At 46.6% G+C, this 14,207-nt stretch overlaps 1 protein-coding gene across 3 annotated transcripts in view; it reads left to right on the top strand.

Moving 5' to 3' along the window:
* Window positions 1-5,883: 5,883 nt before the first annotated feature.
* pcnx2 (pecanex 2) overlaps window positions 5,884-14,207 on the top strand; it is a 41,081-nt gene continuing 32,757 nt past the window's right edge. For 2 of the 3 annotated variants that reach the window (XM_041858980.2, XM_041858979.2), the window contains exons 1-2: window positions 5,884-6,395; window positions 8,132-8,334. In XM_041858980.2, the coding sequence (XP_041714914.1) occupies window positions 6,243-6,395; window positions 8,132-8,334 (356 nt within the window). In that variant the 5' untranslated portion in view covers window positions 5,884-6,242. The remainder of the gene's footprint in view (window positions 6,396-8,131; window positions 8,335-14,207) is intronic. The other variant, XM_041858981.2, reaches the window with a different exon arrangement.

Genomic DNA, 14,207 nt, shown 5'->3' with positions numbered 1-14,207 from the left:
CCAGACGACCGTCCCACTGTAAGCAAGTAGCAGAGCCGGAAGAATAAGATATTCCTGTTACTCCCACAACCCAGTAGGGGCACTTTGCTTACCCTGGGACTCGCAGCTATTGTGGCTGTGGGCATCCTCTGGGTGGTAGCAGACTTCGAGCCAGAGGCGGGTGAACGTGCTAGTAACCTCTCCCCGACCTCTCCGCTCCAATGAGGCCCGGCTTCCACAGGGGGAGATGTAGATGACCCCGCTGACCTGAACCTGGTCTCTGATGTCCCCGCCGACCTAAACCTGGACTCTGATGACCCCGCTGACCTAAACCTGGACTCTGATGACCCCGCTGACCTGAAGAGAAGAAAAAGAGGACATTAACATTTTGGGGTTTTCTCCGGGTCAAACACTTTCTTACAAGTAGCTATGTGTCTGTACTACAGAATGTATCAGATTGTTGGGTTTGTGGACTGTTACCAGACAGTGCTGGGACTATGCCATTGCTAGCAATACAAATCAAATCAAATTTGATTTGTCACATGCGCCGAATACAACAGGTGTAGACCTTACCGTGAAATGCTTACTTACAAGCCCTTAACCAACAATGCAGTTCAAGAAATAGAGTTGAGAAAATATTTACTAAATAAACGAAAGTCAAAGTAATAACAAAAAGTAACACAATAAAATAACAATAACGAGGCTATATACAGGGGGTACCGGTACCGAGTCAATGTGCGGGGGTTCATGTAGGTAGGGGTAAAGTGACTATGCATAGATAATAAACAGCGAGTAGCAGCAGTGTAAAAATAAAAGGAGGGGGGGGCTCAATGTAAATAGCCATTTGATTAATTGTTCAGCAGTCTTATGGCTTGGGGGTAGAAGCTGTTAAGGAGCCTTTTGGACCTAGACTTGGCGCTCCAGTACCGCTATACCATTCCACCCTAACATGTCATTGGGAATACATTATAGACTCAAAAATACCAGGTACTACTGCACGCATGTGTGTGGGTGGGTGGAAAGTCTACTATTATCTGCCTACAAACTGGTCAGGATCATGCTATGCTGCCTATGTTGTTCCTGCTGTGCGTGCTATCCCAGTACCCCCAAATCACTCTTTCTCCCATTTCTATAGGAGGACCATTGTACCTGGCACTGTAAAAAGTTTTTTCTCTGCATTAATTCCCAATTATGGCATGACAACTGTGCTTGATTCCATTAGAGAACTAGCCAATGAGGTAGAAATAATAGGTAACGCTACTGCTATGGAATAATGAACTGCTGAATCAAATCAAATCAAATCAAATCAAATTGTATTGGTCACATGCGCCGAATACAACAGGTACAGCCCTTAACCAACAGTGCATTTATTTTAAACAAAAAAAGTAAGAATAAAACAACAACAAAAAAAGTGTTGAGAAAAAAAAGAGCAGAAGTAAAATAAAGTGACAGTAGGGAGGCTATATATACAGGGGGGTACCATGCAGAGTCAATGTGCGGGGGCACCGACTAGTTGAGGTAGTTGAGGTAATATGTACATGTGGGTAGAGTTAAAGTGACTATGCATAAATACTTAACAGAGTAGCAGCAGCGTAAAAAGGATGGGGTGGGGGGGCAGTGCAAATAGTCCGGGTAGCCATGATTAGCTGTTCAGGAGTCTTATGGCTTGGGGGTAGAAGCTGTTGAGAAGTCTTTTGACCTAGACTTGGCACTCCGGTACCGCTTGCCGTCGCGGTAGCAGAGAGAACAGTCTATGACTAGGGTGGCTGGAGTCTTTGACAATTTTGAGGGCCTTCCTCTGACACCGCCTGGTATAGAGGTCCTGGATGGCAGGAAGCTTTGCCCCAGTGATGTACTGGGCCGTACGCACTACCCTCTGTAGTGCCTTGCGGTCGGAGGCCAAGCAGTTGCCATACCAGGCGGTGATGCAACCAGTCAGGATGCTCTCGATGGTGCAGCTGTAGAATTTTTTTGAGGATCTGAGGACCCATGCCAAATCTTTTTAGTCTCCTGAGGGGGAATAGGCTTTGTCGTGCCCTCTTCACGACTGTCTTGGTGTGTTTGGAACATGATAGTTCGTTGGTGATGTGGACACCAAGGAACTTGAAGCTCTCAACCTGTTCCACTACAGCCCCGTCGATGAGAATGGGGGCGTGCTCAGTCCTCTTTTTTTTCCCTGTAGTCCACAATCATCTCCTTTGTCTTGGTCACGTTGAGGGAGAGGTTGTTGTCCTGGCACCACACGGCCAGATCTCTGACCTCCTCCCCTATAGGCTGTCTCATCGTTGTCGGGTGATCAGGCCTACCACTGTTGTGTCGTCGGCAAACTTAATGATGGTGTTGGAGTCGTGCCTGGCCATGCAGTCATGGGTGAACAGAGAGTACAGGAGGGGGACTGAGCACGCACCCCCTGAGGGGCCCCCCGTGTTGAGGATCAGTGTGGCAGATGTGTTGTTACCTACCCTTACCACCTGGGGGCGGCCCGTCAGGAAGTCCAGGATCCAGTTGCAGAGGGAGGTGTTTAGTCCCAGGATCCTTAGCTTAGTGATGAGCTTAGAGGGCACTATGGTGTTGAATGCTGAGCTGTAGTCAATGAATAGCATTCTCACGTAGGTGTTCCTCTTGTCCAGGTGGGAAAGGGCAGTGTGGAGTGCGATAGAGATTGCATCATCTGTGGATCTGTTGGGGCGGTATGCAAATTGGAGTGGGTCTAGGGTTTCTGGGATAATGCTGTTGATGTGAGCCATGACCAGCCTTTCAAAGCACTTCATGGCTACAGACGTCAGTGCTACGGGTCGGTAGTCATTTAGGCAGGTTATCTTAGAGTCCTTGGGCACGGGGACTATGGTGGTCTGCTTGAAACATGTTGGTATTACAGACTCAGTCAGGGACATGTTGAAAATGTCAGTGAAGACACTTGCCAGTTGGTCAGCACATGCTCGGAGTACACGTCCTGGTAATCCGTCTGGCCCTGCGGCCTTGTGAATGTTGACCTGCTTAAAAGTCTTACTCACATCGGCTACGGAGAGCGTGATCACATAGTCATCCGGAACAGCTGGTGCTCTCATGCATGCTTCAGTGTTGCTTGCCTCGAAGCGAGCATAGAAGTGGTTTAGCTCGTCTGGTAGGCTTGTGTCACTGGGCAGCTCGCGGCTGTGCTTCCCTTGGTAGTCTGTAATAGTTTTCAAGCCCTGCCACATCCGACGAGCGTCAGTACCTGGCACTGCAAAAAGTTTTTTCTCTGCATTAATTCCCAATTTTGGCATGACAACTGTGCTTGATTCCATTAGAGAACTAGCCAATGAGGTAGAAATAATAGGTAACGCTACTGCTATGGAAGAATGAACTGCTGAACCTGTGGCTATGCGTACTATGGTCTTACAGAGTAGATTGGCTTTGGACATTCTCCTAGCATCTCAGGGAGTTACCTGTGCGGTGGTGGGTCAAGAATGTTCTGTCTGTTCTCATGCCTGATGACCTCGGTGAGGAGATTGTGTGAAACAGCAGTATCTCCTCCCTACCAGATGGTTATGACCACCGAAGCTAACTTAAATGACCTGACGGATCTGGCCACTCTTTCACCCTTCATTGGGAATCCAGATTGCCCTATTGGAAATGACCCTGATCCCTATGAACCTCCCTTTTCCCCAGATTATTATTATAAAGTTAGCTTTCAGGAGTTCCATTCAGACCACCCCTTTCTGTGTAAAATGCCAATTTCCCAGAAACCAGAAGGTTTTAAGTTCTGTCTGACAACAGCTCAGATATATCATGTATGGTGATGCATATGGTTTCCATAGCATCAAAGGGGGAATTGTTGTGGCAGAATTGGGGTGAGCTGTTGTAACTTCTTAAGGGTTGCTTGTATAAAATAACTGTTGTGTAAAAAATATGATTGTAATTTCACCTCCCACTATATAAGTGACATGTAACCATTTACTCTTCGAGCGCTTTCCCTGACTGCGATCAGAGGGGGATCTACCTTGCAGCTGCTCATATGTACAGTGCTATGAAAAAGTATTTGCCCCCTTTCTAATTTTCTCTACTTTTGCATATTTGTGATACTGAATGTTATCAGATCTTCAACCAAAACCTAATATTAGATAAAGGGAACATAAGTGAACAAATAACACAACAATTACATATTTATTTCATTTATTTCATAAACCAAGTTATGCAACACCCAATTCCCCTGTGTGAAAAAGTAATTGCCCCCTTACACTCAATAACTGGTTGTGCCACCTTTAGCTGCAATGACTCCAACCAAATGCTTCCTGTAGTTGTTAATCAGTCTCTCACGTCGCTGTGGAGGAATTTTGGCCCACTCTTCCATGCAGAACTGCTTTAACTCAGTGACGTGTGGGTTTTCAAGCATGAACTGCTCGTTTCAAGTCCTGCCACAACATCTCAATTGGGATTATGTCTGGACTTTGACTAGGCCATTCCAAAACTTCCAATTTGTTGCTTTTTAGCCATTTTCCTGTAGACTTGATTGTGTGTTTTGGATCATTGTCTTGCTGCATGACCCAGCTGCGCTTCAGCTTCAGCTCACAGACGGATGGTCTGACATTCTCCTGTAGAATTCTCTGATACAGAGCAAAATTCATGGTTCCTTCTATTAAGGCAAGTCGTCCAGGTCCTGAGAAAAACGAAAACCCAACACTACATTCCACAGTAAGAACATCATACCAAAGGTCAAGCATGGTGGTGGTGGTGTGATGGTTTGGGGATGCTTTGCTGCCTCAGGACCTGGACGACTTGCCTTAATAGAAGGAACCATGAATTCTGCTCTGTATCAGAGAATTCTACAGGAGAATGTCAGACCATCCGTCTGTGAGCTGAAGCTGAAGCGCAGCTGGGTCATGCAGCAAGACAATAGTAGGTGCCAGGCGCACCGGTTTGAGTGTGTAGAGAACTGCAATGCTGCTGTGTTTTTCACGCTCAACAGTTTCCTGTGTGTGTCAAGAATGGTCCACCACCCAAAGGACATCCAGCCAACTTGACACAACTATAGGAAGCATTGGAGTCAACATGGGCCAGCATCCCTGTGGAACGCTTTGGACACCTTGTAGAGTCCATGCCCAAATGAATTGAGGCTGTTCTGAGGGCAGAAGGGGGTGCAACTCAATATTAGGAAGGTGTTCCTAATGTTTGTACACTCAGTGTATATGTTATTGACATTATGTAGGCCTAAGCCTATAATTCGTCTTATTATAAGAACTCCTGGGTTTATTTTGATTTGCATCACTGCAAGGCTACTGTCATTGTCATGTTCGATGGGGACATTGCATGATTCGTGGCCTATCTAGGCTTTATATTCAATCATCAAGATTATACTTTTTTCTTTCAATAATATTTGTTTAAATATATAATGTCCATCCCTAAGAATATAAATACATTTTATTTTGATTTAGAGTCAATTATAAATGTGAAACGATGTCAATAACCATAAGGTCGATTCAATTCAGGATCCGCTCATAAACCGCACGAGGGTTTAGTCTTAGTGATGCAGCACCATATAACCGGAGGAGAGGCTGCTGCTATTGCTCTCTCACGAGCTGCGCATCTGGACCAGTGATGTGTATAAACCCTGGATGACTAACAGTGGGCGCTGTATTGGAGCCATCACGCAGCCATCTTAGTACTCCTCCTCCTCCTCTGTCTTAAAAAATTTTTTTTGGGAAGCTATAGAAATGTATGTATTAATGTCTACATTCGTTTTAGACACGTTTATTCTATTACAGACACCTTAATGCATACTTTTAAATTATATTATGTGAGCTAAACATAAACAAATGAAAAAATAAACATTTTCCTTAAAGTATTTTTTGTTGTTGAGATTACTAATGTTACTGTCCCCACTACAAAAAAAACTTAAATACATGTTATTTTGTCCTTGAAACGTTTAATTGAAATACTGTAGAATTCCATTCATTCCTATGGAGGACTGCTCCTACTGGGGAGGGCCAATATGGCCGAACGGTGGCTTCAAAGCCACACAATGGACAATACATAGCATCAGCAATCCAGGGTTTACATACATCACTAATCTGGACCGACAGAGGGAGAGAGGAAGAGAGGATGAGAGAGAGCCGTCCGCACCATGTGAGATCTGACATTCGGATGAAATGATGCGGCGAGTAAATCGCGAATGATAGCTTGATAGAGCCAGTAGGCCTATAGTTTCAACATGGTAACAGCGTAGTATATGGGCTACATATGCATTTGTACATCGTGATACGAATCCATCGCAGTTGAGGAGGATGGGCTCGCAAGTGGTACAGACTCTGCGTCAGGGGGTTTGGGCATCATTGACCGGAGGTTGGTACCATGATCCGGACCAGAACAAATTCAATAACTCCTGTCACCTCTATTTGTGGATGTTCCTTCTTATGTTGCCACTATCACTACATTTGGTGAGTATAAATTAAATCGAAGGCCCAGATCTTGTGTAGGATAAGCTTTTAGTGCGCCGCATCACGAAGCTTCATTTTCATTGAACGAAGCTTCCTTTTCATTGACAAACACGGTTCTCTTGGAGGAACATGCCGTTCTCATCTTTTATTTACAGTGGTAATTTTATCCTCAGCACTGAAACGTTTCCGCTTATTTATTAATTGTATTGGCAGCAAATGGAATTGTCGCATTTTTCTCTGCATGCTGTAGGCTAGTGTGTAGTACAGTGATGGAACGCATGGCTGCCACAGTGATGAAAAAGCAGAAAAGTCCAGGCATTGTAACACCGTCTGTAGGTATCCTACCCAGCATTCACAAAGACAAACGGCGGCACACCTTTATCTCCCTTTTGGATGTGATAGTGTAGCCTACAGCAGGCACTCATCTGCATTTGATCTATTTATTTTAGTGGCTAGTAGGCCTACGTCATTAATGATGCTGTTTGGGTTTGGTATAATTTGGTCAAAATAGCCTATAAAAATAATTTCCGGCACCAGATGGTGTGGTTGTGGTCTCTTTAATCGGTCCCTTTATTCCCATCGTAATGGAATTGCATGTATTTTCTTTCAAGAATTCTATGCTATATTTAGTACAGAATAGGCCTACTATGTTTCAGAATATGACCTCTTGTCTGGTTAAATAAAGGCAAAGGCTCTCTTAAGGAGTGGTTTCAACGACATACAGTATGAGCTACTCTGAAGACCAAAAGCCTTCTGATGATTTGTGCAAATGTTAAAGTGATGAAGGACTGTCATTCTTATGTAATGGTGTAATATTGTCCCACCACTAACCCATTTCAAGCAGATTAGTTTTGTCCTCTATTTCAAGTTCTTATTTTATTCCCTATACCACAGAATGTGATATTGTGTCACTTCATAAGGACCTGAATTTCCATTCTCTCGATTTCTCAGAAAATAGATATACAAATAAGATAGAAATAGCTATTGTCAATTAATTGTTTTTGGTTGATATATTACTTGACAATAAAATAGGCCGTCATTGTAAATAAGAATGTGTTCTTAATTGACTTGCCTAGTTAAATTAAGGTAAAATAAAATACAAATTGAATACAATATTATTGTGTGATTTTGATTTTTGTTTACATGATCCTCGGCGTTTGATGACAAGGAGCTAAGCACACAACGTATGACATCACTTAGGCTGACTGTTCCTCTGAATTATAGATCAGAGCAAGTCACAAGGCCACGGTTTTAATGTTCATAATTTCATGTAGGCCTATAGCATACCTGTGTTTCAACATAATGAACACCATGGCTATTGCACATATTTGTTTCTATTGACAGGTTGATTTGTCTGATGACTCACACATCTCAGTATGTAGCTGAGGGGCCACATGACTACATTATATGGGCGGAGCATTGACTTTTCAGTCAGATCATCCTCAGACAATAGTTTTTCCTGTATTTTTTCTTTCTTTCTTTCAGTATCACTCTTGGCTGTTTGAGCATAATATTGCAGCCACAAATAGCTGCTCTGGTGTTGGTGCTACACCCAAGATGAAGAGTTATGTTTCAGACTTAATTTGAGACTAGTTGTCATATTATTGAGGAAAGGTTGGGATGCACTCTGCACACTGTGATGAAGAAGATTAACTATTTTTTTTAAATGGAAGATTATTTTATTGTCAGGATATGTGTTTTGAGATATTGAGGGAGTTTGTGTGTTTTTTCCTCAGGCTCTTCCGCCCACCACCCTGGCACTTAGTATATACTGCACCTCAGTCACCATCTTCTTCATCACGATAAAGATGGTCAACTATCGCCTTCATGTGATGTTTGATAAAGGTGACGTTGTGCCCCCAAGCAGTCTCTCTGATGTCATCCAAGGTGCAGAGAATAAAAGCAACGCCTCAGATTCATGTCTTCCAGCTAAATTAAGGTGAGCCTGTTTATAAAAACAAAATATATAACCAATATAATCCTAAATATACAGTGCATTCAGAAAGTATTCAGACCCCTTGACTTTTTCCACATTTTGTTACGTTACAGCCTTATTCTAAACATGATTGTATTATTTTTTCCCTCATCAATCTACACACAATACCCCATATTGACGAAGTGAAAACAGTTTTTTAGATTTTTTTGCAAATGTATTAAAAATAAAAAACAGAAATACCTTATTTACATAAGTATTCAGACCCTTTTCTATGAGACTCGAAATTCAGCTCAGTTGTATCCTGTTTCCATTGATCATCCTTGAGATGTTTCTACAACTTGATTGGAGTCCATCTGGGGTAAATTCAATTGATTGGACATGATTTGGAAAGGCACACACCTGTCTATATAAGGTCCCACAGTTGACAATGCATGTCAGAGCAAAAACCAAGCCATGAGGTTGAAGGAATTGGCCATAGAGTTATGGGACAGGATTGTGTCGAGGCACAGATCTGGGGAAGGGTACCAAAACATTTCTGCAGCATTGAAGGTCCCCAAGAACACAGCGGCCTCCATCATTCTTAAATGGAAGAAGTTTGGAACCACCAAGACTCTTCCTAGACCTGGCCACCCGGCCAAACTGAGCAATCGGGGGAGAAGGTCCTTGGTCAGGGAGGTGACCAAGAACCCGATAGTCACTCTGACTGAGCTCCAGAGTTCCTCTGTGGAGATGGGTGAACGTTCCAGAAGGACAACCATCTCTGCAGCACTCCACCAATCAGGCCTTAATGGTAGAGTGGCCAGACGGAAGCCACTCCTCAGTAAAAGGCACATGACAGCCCGCTTGGAGTTTGCCAAAAGGCACCTAAAGGACTCTCAGACCATGAGAAACAAGATTCTCTGGTCTGATGAAACCAAGATTGAATGCTTTGGCCTGAATGCCAAGCGTCACGTCTGGAGGAAACCTGGCACCATCCCTACGGTGAAGCATGGTGGTGGCAGCATCATGCTGTGGGGAAGTTTTTCAGTGGCAGGGACTGGGAGACTAGTCAGGATCGAGGGAAAGATGAACGGAGCAAAGAGAGATCCTTGGTCCTGTGTTCTCCCTGGCGTCCTTTCCCCCTTGCGGCAGGTGTGGGATGCAGGCGCGCGCTCGGCCTCTATCCTCCGCAATCAGCCATGTGGTGTGCGTTTTTGTGTTTGGAAAAGTGAGTGAGAGAGGAAATGGTTGCATATCCTAGAACCAATGGGTGTCTATGAGCAGGGGTTGTGAGAGGGAGCTTTCAATTTTGTGTAGATGAGGGATATACATTTTTAAATATAGTATACATCTAATCTATTTTTTTATTGTCCTATCATGATGGAACGATCCCCAACCCTATATCCTGGACACCCACCTGAGCGACCCATACACCAAAGAGAAGTTCCCATCTGTTTTATGGACCTGCTGTGAATTGCCTATATGCAGCCTAAACAGAGAAATAAATGCGGTCAGAGATCTACTTGAGCAGCACAGCCCCCTCAAGATTCTGAGCCTGCCTGGCAGGGTTGGTCCTACAAAGCCAGAGCCCCCGATGGGGAAGCATAATATACAAGGAAATTCTCAAAGCTGCTAATGAGAGCCTTGACGACCTTGTACCTAGCCGGTGGGGATTCCGGTGGGGTACCCCCACCCAGGTAGTGGCAGTGCTGGCAACACTGGCTGCAGTAACCTGTGGGGAGGGGGTCACACTCAGACAATCAGAGAGGAGGCTTACTATTGTGGCCCAAGTGGCACAAAATAATCAAAGGTATGACTGCACGGAGATGCTTGGGAAAATGGTTACAACGGGGGACCAGAGTGTTTGTGTCTCAGGTGAAGAGGGTGGATCTGATCTCCATCACCTAGGACTTAACATAGATTAAATAGATTAATCAAATCTCACATTGTTGTTCACTTTTGCTCAATCTTGCATGCTTTCTCAAACGGTTGTAACTCTATATGCATTCGTAAATCAGGTCCTTTCTTGAGTTGGGCTCTGGGATGTATCAACCATTGAGCATCTGATCTTGTGGCTGGTTGTGGGTGGGGGATGGGGGGGTTGAGTGTGTGTGTGTGTGTGTAATGTAATACAATGGCAATTCGGGTTATAGGTTAAAATCCTACGCATGAATGCCGACATTATTACACACATTAATTGATAATGATGGAAAATAAGATATGAAAGATATTTGAATAGATATTTTAAATAGCTATATAAATATATTGAGGTGAGAGCATTGGAAATGCTTTTGGCGGTTGACCTGCTTCTGTTTTGTGGGTGGCACTATGTGATGTTTTTGATGGATGGGTCCTGGCCCCTCTGGGGCATAGGGATCCGGGGGGACAGGGGTGGTATGCTGATCACTGGGATGACGGCCCAACTTGGGATGGGGAGGGGTTTTAGCGGGGGAATTAGTGGAGAACAATTGGAGGTGTCACACCCTGGCTCTGGGACTCTATATGTTGAGCCAGGGTGTGTTCATTCTATGTGTTCTGTTTCTATGTTGGGTGTTCTAGGTTGTGTATTCTATGTTTGCCTGAGTGACTCCCAATCAGAGGCAACGAGTGTCAGCTGTTTGGCTGGTTGTCTCTGATTGGGAGCCATATTTAACTGTATGTTTTCCCTTTGTGTTTGTGGGTTTTTGTTCCGTGTTCGGTCATTGATACCGTGGACGTCACGAGTCGTTTCTTGTATTGTATTGTGTACACTTTAACTAATTAAAGTATGTTCGTTCATCACGCTGCGCATTGGTCTCTCCCTGACGATCGTGACAGAAAAACCCACCATACCAGGACCAAGCAGCGTGTCCAGGAGCAGGCAGACTGGACATGGGAGGAAGCACCAGGAAAGGAGATGGAGAGGCTGGCGATGGCCCAGGTGGGCAAATCGTGGTCCTGGGAGGACATGCTCGGGGGCAAAGGGCCATGGGCAAGGATTAAGGCCCTGGCGAGAGAGGAGCAGCGGCGTCAGCAGTGTCATCGTCGGAAGGACGAGAGGCAACCCCAAAAAAATTTAGGGGGGGGCACACTGCATGGGCGGCTGGGCAGCAGGAGGCTGCCACAGGGCGATTTGGAGAGGAGGCCACCGGGTTTGGGGGGCCAGAAGGCAGGTTGGCGGAGCCTGGAAGGAGAGCGGAACCAACGTCCCGTACTCAGGCATGGCAGCATGGGACGGGGCAGGTTCTGCGGTATGCGGAGCGGCGTTCTGTGCCACGAGTGGTCCGGCATAGTCCTGTACGTCCTGTGTGAGCGCCCCGCACGTGTCGTGCGAAGGCGGGTATGCAGCCAGGACGGAGTGTGCCGGCTCAACGCTCGTGGTCTCCAATGCCTCTCCGCGGTCCCGGATATCCTGCTCCAGTGTCACGTGCTGTTATGCCAGTACGGGTACACAGCCCTGTACGTCCTGTGCGGATGCCTCACACAGAGTGTGTGAGGGTAGGCATTCAGCCGGGACGGGTTGTGGCCGCTCTTCACTCCAGGTCTCCTATCCGTCTCCACAGCCCGGTTCGGCCTGTCCCTGCTCCACGCACCAAGCCTACGGTGTGCGTCGCCAGCCCAGTCCGGCCTGTCCCTGCTCCACGCACCAAGCCTACGGTGTGCGTCGCCAGCCCAGCCCGGCCTGTCCCTGCTCCACGCACCAAGCCTACGGGGTGCGTCGCCAGCCCAGCCCGGCCTGTCCCTGCTCCACGCACCAAGCCTACGGGGTGCGTCGCCAGCCCAGCCCGGCCTGTTCCTGCTCCACGCACCAAGCCTACGGGGTGCGTCGCCAGCCCGGCCCGGCCTGTTCCTGCTCCACGCACCAAGCCTACGGGGTGCGTCGCCAGCCCGGCCCAGCCTGTCCCTGCTCCACGCACCAAGTCTACGGTGCGCGTCGCCAGCCCGGCCCGGCCTGTTCCTGCCACTCGCACCAAGTATACGGTGCGCGTCGCCAGCCCGGCCCGGCCTGTTCCTGCCACTCGCACCAAGCCTACGGTGTGCGTCGCCAGCCCGGCCCGGCATGTTCCTGCCACTCGCACCAAGCCTACGGTGCGCGTCGCCAGCCCGGCCCGGCCTGTTCCTGCCACTCGCACCAAGCCAGGGGTGCGAGTCGCCAGCCCGGCCCGGCCTGTTCCTGCCACTCGCACCAAGCCAGGGGTGCGAGTCGTCAGCCTGGTCCAGAACGTTCCTGCTACTCGCACCAAGCCAGGGGTGCGAGTCGTCAGCCTGGTCCAGCCCGTTCCTGGTACTCGCACCAAGCCAGGGGTGCGAGTCGTCAGCCCGGTAAAGCCCGTTCCGGCTCCACGCACCAAGCCAGGGGTGCGTATCGTCAGCCCGGTCCGGCCCGTTGCTGCTCCACGCACCAAGCCAGGGGTGCGCATCGTCAGCCCGGTCCGGTCCGTTCCTGCCTCACGCACCAAGCCAGGGGTGCGCGTCGTCAGTCCGGCACAACCCGTGCCTGGGTCATCGGTGCCAAATCAGGTACCGCTCAACTGCTCCACAACGGAGCTGAAGCTAGCCGTTCCTGCTACGTTCAGGTCAGCTCCAGCCAGCGGGCCAGACCGGACCAGGGGGCGCTATGGGGGGATTATTGGAGGGTGGTGGGCAAGGCCGGAGCCAGAACCGCCGCCGAGGAGGTATGCCCACCCAGCCCTCCCCTGTTTTGCTCTTATTGAGGCGCCGCGCCTTTAGGGGGGGGTACTGTCACACCCTGGCTCTGGGACTCTATATGTTGAGCCAGGGTGTGTTCATTCTATGTGTTCTGTTTCTATGTTGGGTGTTCTAGGTTGTGTATTCTATGTTTTCCTGAGTGACTCCCAATCAGAGGCAACGAGTGTCAGTTGTTTGGCTGGTTGTCTCTGATTGGGAGCCATATTTAACTGTATGTTTTCCCTTTGTGTTTGTGGGTTTTTGTTCCGTGTTCGGTCATTGATACCGTGGACGTCACGAGTCGTTTCTTGTATTGTATTGTGTACACTTTAACTAATTAAAGTATGTTCGTTCATCACGCTGCGCATTGGTCTCTCCCTGACGATCGTGACAGGAGGGTTATTTAGTAACATTGCAAATATCATGGTATAGCTATATGGACACTCAATCACTATGGTATTTTCTATTGGTAAATATACAAACACATATAATGACAAATAGATTTGAAACTTGTATCTCATTATGGTATGTGGTGAAATAAGTATAGCCAGTTATAATTGTAATGGCTAAGCAGATAATAACAAAAGAAGAACAATATTTACATGGCTCAAAGAGAAGGAATACAGTATAATATCTATTGTTTACAGGAAACCCATTCAACAATTCTAGATGAAGTTGCGTGGAAAAAGGAATGGGGGGGCGAAATATACTTCTCCCATGGGCTAAGAAACTCAAAAGGGGTGATGATATTAATTAACAGTAATTTCGATCCGAATGTGCAAATTGTCCAAACAGATACGCAAGGTAGATGGATTATTTTAAATATGTTATTGAACCATAAACAAATATGTCTCATTAACCTTTACGGACCAAATAATGATGATCCACACTTCTTAGAAAATATATATAATAAATTATCGACCTTGCAAGCAATTCAAGACTCTATTATTATGGTGGGAGATTATAATACCGTTGTAAATAGCTCAATGGACCGTAAAGGAAATCACACCACAAACAATCACCCTCATGCTCTTAAGGAAATCGTGAATGTCATGGATACATTAGAACTAGTAGATATATGGAGGCTTAAATATCCTGATCTAGTGAGATATACATGGTGGAGACTGTATCAAGCTAGTCGTCTTGACTTCTTTCTTATGTCATTCTCGTTGGCACCAAAAGTTTAAAAAGTGTTGATAGGGGACAGAATGCGTTCGGACCATCATATA

Source organism: Coregonus clupeaformis, chromosome 31 (genome assembly GCF_020615455.1).
Source record: "Coregonus clupeaformis isolate EN_2021a chromosome 31, ASM2061545v1, whole genome shotgun sequence".
Taxonomy (NCBI): Eukaryota; Metazoa; Chordata; class Actinopteri; order Salmoniformes; family Salmonidae; genus Coregonus; species Coregonus clupeaformis.
The sequence above is the reverse complement of the archived record's forward strand: the minus strand, read 5'-3'. Positions and strand labels throughout refer to the sequence as shown.